The 5,360-nt window shown below is 63.1% G+C and overlaps 1 protein-coding gene across 1 annotated transcript; it reads left to right on the forward strand.

The window, feature by feature from the left end:
• Positions 1-1,744: 1,744 nt before the first annotated feature.
• Positions 1,745-4,983, forward strand: NCCRP1 (NCCRP1, F-box associated domain containing). Its single transcript, XM_030299632.1, has 6 exons — positions 1,745-2,059; positions 2,661-2,723; positions 2,808-2,859; positions 3,436-3,531; positions 4,124-4,262; positions 4,395-4,983. The coding sequence occupies exons 1-6, from the start codon at positions 1,783-1,785 to the stop codon at positions 4,533-4,535; spliced, it is 768 nt and encodes a 255-aa protein (XP_030155492.1). The 5' UTR covers positions 1,745-1,782; the 3' UTR covers positions 4,536-4,983.
• Positions 4,984-5,360: the final 377 nt, after the last annotated feature.

Raw genomic sequence — 5,360 nt, forward strand, 5'->3', positions numbered from 1 at the left:
GCAGGCAGCCCGCAATTACACGAGCAGCTTCATTCGGGTGTGAGCTCAACTCTGAGTGTCTGGAACATGTGTCTGTCCGCGTCTTGCAAGAATCCGGGGCAGGAAGTGCCCGTGGAAGCATACGGAGTTATTTAGGGCAGCATGGGACCAGGCCTGTGCGGGTGGCCTCTCTTTCCTCATCTGTGAAATGGGAATAACAACACACCCCACACGGGGTCGGTGCGCCGGCAACACAGGCACTGGGTGCGCAGGGCCGGGCCGCAGCGCCACCCCTGTGTGCTGCCACCTTTCCTGGGTCTCCAAAGTGCAGATAATAGGGGCGTCCACCTCCCCTGTTGCTGGAGGACGAAATGAACCCATAAGCACTTAGAACAGCACCTAGTACACAGGAAGCACCCACTGTGAAAACTGTCGCCGGTAATCCGTGCGGAACTCTGTGCCTGTGCTTGCCCGGGCCGGTGTGGGACGGGGCCCCGGAGGATGTGGCCGCGGGCATCCGGCCCTACAGGTTCCTCCGGCACCCCACTTCCTCCGCACCCCGACCTCTTGCCCCCACCATCGCCCTACCCCTCACTCCAAAATCCCCAGGACTTCTGAGGAAAGAGGGGTTGGCACTCCGTAACCCCTGCCCCTGTCCCGGGAAGGGGTACAGGCCCCCCCAAACCCAGGTGGGGTTGCTGCTCCCCTCTCTGCTGCTCTCTCAGGGCTTCCCTGGGGTCCCCCATCTCGTGCCTTCACATCTGTCCCTCTGCATCTCTCTCTTTCTGAAAAAAAAAAGTTTATTGGGGCACCTGGGGGGCTCAGTCAGTTAACCATCAGACTTCAGCTCAGGTCGTGATCTCGCGGTCCGTGAGTTCGAGCCCCGCATCGGGCTCTGTGCTGACAACTCAGAGCCTGAAGCCTGCTTCAGATTCTGTGTCTTCCTCTCTCTCTGCACCCCCCCCCCCATTTTCTCTCTCTCTCTCTGTCCCTCTCTCTCTCTGTCTCTCTCTAAAGTTTATTTATTTTGAGAGAGAGAGAGAGAGAAAGAGAGAGAGTGCGTGCAGGGCAGATAGGGAGAAAGGGAGAATCCCAAGCAGACTCCGCACCATCAGCACAGAGCCCTAAGCGGGGCTCGAACTCACAAACTGTGAGATCATGACCTGAGCTGAAATCAAGGCGCTTACCTGACTCAGCCACCCGGGTGCCCCTGTGTCTCTCTCTGCCCTCCACCTTGGTTTCCAGAACAGGAAATGTCAGGGTCCCAAGGGTGTGGCCCAGGTGAGGGGGGAGGAGGAAGCAACAGAGGTGGGACCTCCCCCCAACCCCCTACCCTCTGGATGAGAACGGGGGTGGGGGCAGGAGGGGGTCTTCCTCAATTGACCTCTGAACCCTGCCATGCCAGGTCTTGATGAGGGCGGGGAGCCCTGGTATTAGCTCTTTCGTCACACGCTTCTCCCAGGGCCAATGCCTGGGCCCTCGGCCGGCCCCGGGGAAACTGAGGCAGGAGGCTTGGGAAACTGAAGCGGGGCTGGGCGCCCGGACTCCTGGGTCCCGGCGCAGGAGAGGACCCGGACTCCTGGGTCTGAAGGGGCAGGGGGCTGGGGCCCCGGACTCCTAAGTCTGAGGGCGGAGGGCCTGGGACCGAGGGCCTTCCCCCAACACACCCGTCTCTTAAATGCCCGCCGAGCGCCCCGCCCCTCCCGCCCCCAGTTAACCCCGAGCCCCGCGGCCGAGCCCGGCACAGTCGCCCGGAGCCCACAGACCGAGCAGGTGCGCGACCCACACGCGCTCGGCAGCGGGATGGACACCGACCAGCCCGAGAGCCCCCGGGAGCCGCCGTCCCCGCCGTCGCCGCCGTCCCCGCCCCCGCCGCCGTCGCCGCCGTCCCCCGCGCCCCCCGAGTCCCCCGGGTCCCCCCGGCCCGAGCAGCCGTCGGAGGCCTACGCCCGGCAGCTGCTGCTGGAGGAGTGGGGGCCGCCCGGCGGGAGCCTGGAGCTGCCCCCCCGCCTCACCTGGAAGCTGCTGTTCCTGCGACGGCCGCTCTACCGCAACCTGCTGCGCTCGCCCAACCCCGAAGGTGCGGGACCCGCAGGGCACCGGCCCCGAGGCCCCGCCTCTTCCGCCGCGCGCGGCACCCTCGCGGCCCTGCGTCTCTCCTTCTCTGCCCTTCTCGCTTTCTCTGCATCCTTCCCCGGCTCTCCCGTCATTGTGCCCCTCTCCGTCTCCTGGCGCCTCTCTCCGTCCCACCTTGCACGGCCCTCTGCCTCTGTCTGTATCATTTGCCCCTGCTGTGTCCCCTTGTGTCTCTTTGTCTTACCCCTATCTCTACCTCTCTCTCCCTGCCTCCCTCCGCCTGTATTTCTGTCTCTTTCTCTACGTGCCTCTCTCTCTCGGTCCCTCTGTCTGTCACGCCAGGACGCCCTCCTCCTTCCACCCTCCCTCTTCACCGCACCGTCGCTTTTCCCCCCCGGACATTCTCAGGGCTCTGGCCAGGCTCTGACTCACACGTCGCTGCCAGGCAGGTCCGGTCTGGCACAGATTCCTGCCCTTCCAGCGGAGCCCTCGGGGGGGGGGTGGGGAGGGAGTCCGGGGGAGGCGGGTAGGGGTGGGACGGGGTGGGGGGGGCGCTGGAGGCAATTTCAGCCTGCCTGAGGCTCCACTCACCTTGTGCATTTCAGGCATCAACATTTATGAGCCGGCACCCCCTACTGGTCCCACCCAGCAGCCCCTGGAGACTCTGGGTGAGTGCTGGTGGCTGCGCCCGAGGGGAGGGGACAGTCCTGGAGAATGTGCTTGTTCTAACGCTTTGCTCCTCCACCTGCCAGGCAACTTCCACGGCTGGTACATTAGGACCGAGAAGCTCCAGCAGAACCTCAGGTGAGCGGCCGGGATGCGTGTGGCCTGCGTTTGGTTCCCTGCCCCAGGGTCTGGCTGCGGGCCCTAGAGACACTGACTTTGCCCCTCTGGGCCTCAGTCTCCTGCTCGGTGCACAGGCTTTGGCATAAAAGAATGCTCGCAAAACACAAGGGAGGGTCTGGCTGGCTAGGTCCCGCCCGCGTGTAGTAGATGTTCAATAAATAACAGGTCTTAGTGTTGTTTTCTCCACTTTTTCCCCCCCGGGAGAGGGAGTCACCAGGCCACTATTGATTCTCCATCAAACCGAGCCTCATTTCTGCACATTAGGGGAGACGGTGTAACTCAGGGGCTCAGTCACACGCGCCTGGGTTGGGATCCCTAAGGCCAGCGACTTCCCTTCTTGAGCCTCTGTTTCTCATCTGCGTCATGGGCTTCCGAAGGAATGGCCCTCAGAGGGTAATAGAGGAACCCTCAAGGTGCTGACTGAGTGCTCGGCGCCCCTATGTGGGCGCCCTTGATGTCTCTGCGAGGGCGCTAGGACCCCAGCACGTCCCAGGCCTCACTGCCCGCCCCCCCCCCCACTGCCCTGTCCCGCAGCTGGACCGTGAAGCAGCAGTGTGTGGATCTTATGGCCGAGGGCCTCTGGGAGGAGCTCCTCGACGATGAGCAGCCAGACATCACAGTCATGGACTGGTACGTGCCCCTGCCCGGCCAGCCTGTCCCTGCCAGCTCACGGGAGGGGCTCCCGGATGTGGAAACCTCACCTTTCCTCCCCTTTGGTCTGAGCTCATCACCAAGACCGGCTCGCCCGCTGCAGGACCCAGCCCCGCCCGCTGCACTAGCCCCTTGGCCCTGAGACTCCCAGCTTTTGAGATGGGCCAGGCCAGAGGCCGGTCCTCCTTTCTGAGATGCTCGGCACCCCCTGTTCTCGAGATAAAGTCCTTCTTATCCTTTGGGGTTCCGTCACGCGTGGTTACACAAGAATCCTTTCCTGACTACCCTCGAGCTGGGGCAGACGCATTATGCATTCTGTGCCCCCAGACCTCCCCCCTCCCAGCCCCCACCATTCTTGGTTTCACTGGTGACAGGTCTGCCTCCCCCATCAGACTGTGACTCGCGCAAGGGCGGGGCGTGGGGCCATCTTGCTGTGTGGCCAGCACTGCCCGGCCCCGGGGTGCACAGAGCGGGTGCCAGTGAGCGTGTGCTGAATGGCCATCAGGGCCAGGGGTTGGGGCCGGGACGTCGGGGCCGCAGTGGCAGCTGAAGGCCTGGACCCCACCCCCAGGTACGAGGACAGCCGGCTGGACACGTGTGTGTATGAGCTGCACGTCTGGCTGCTGGCAGCCGACCGCCGCACGGTCATCGCGCAGCACCATGTGGCCCCCCGGGCCTCCGGGAGAGGCCGCCCCGGCTGCTGGATCCAGGTGAGGCTCTGTCCCCGGCTGCCATCCCCAGACACGTGTTCCTGTCACCTCAGAGAGGGCAGAGGGCAGGGTAGGGTAGGGATCGCAGGTCCCTAACGAGGACTTCTCCCCTAACCCTGGGTGCTGCCACAGGTGTCCCACGTGTTCCGCCAGTATGGCCCTGGCGTGCGCTTCGTCCACTTCCTGCACAAGACCAAGAACCGGATGGAGCCTGGGGGGCTGCGGCGGACGAGGGTGACGGACTCCTCCGTGTCCGTGCAGTTCAGGGAGTGACTGGCAGACTCCGGCCCTGTTCTGACCCCCGGTGTCACTTGTCCACAGCCTTGACACTTTACCCGATCCCTTGGCACCTCCCCGCCCCCCCCGCCCCGACCCTTCGGCTCTGTGGCCTTCTCTTCGCACCTCCCTGGTGCTCACCACCACCTGTTCCCTTAATCCCTTCGTGACCCCTCAGCTTCTCCTTGATCGCTGACCACCTCCTGGGCCCCTTATTCCTGCCTGGCCCTCGGCTCCCCGCTTGGCATCTTCCCACACCCTTGGACGTCTGACTCGTTGGCATTGCTTCCGCACTCTCTGAGCTCCGTGAGGGCAGCGGCCACTTCCTCCTGAGTTAGTGCTCGACAGACAGTAGGGCTTCGTGCATCCTTGTGGATCGATGAATAAATGCGTGTGCGCGGGGATGCGGAGTCTTTTCCCCGGCGTTTGCTTCTTCACAATGTCACTGAGTTCACACCGTGATTTTCCAGCACCCCACAACCCCTGTGCCCTTTGCACCTCCCTTGACCGCTGATCTCTCCACATGTCCCCAGTTTACAGCCTCTTGGAGCCCCCACCTGCCTCTTCTCTGACATCTCTTAGTCTCAGACTGTTCCTTCTCCCCGCACCCCCAAGTTCTCAACCCTTAGAGCCGTCCCCATATCTTTTCCCACAAGACCCTCACTTCTCCGCCTCAGTCCTCCAGAGCCCCCGAACCCAGCAAGGTATGGTATCCATCCGGGGCCATCGTGCTGGGGACAGTGGCGGGACAGACTGCAAATCTGAACGAAAATTTTTTCCATGTGTTGGGGAAAAAGAGATTGAAAGTCTTGAACCATCCCT

Source organism: Lynx canadensis, chromosome E2 (assembly GCF_007474595.2).
Source record: "Lynx canadensis isolate LIC74 chromosome E2, mLynCan4.pri.v2, whole genome shotgun sequence".
NCBI classification, from domain to species: Eukaryota; Metazoa; Chordata; class Mammalia; order Carnivora; family Felidae; genus Lynx; species Lynx canadensis.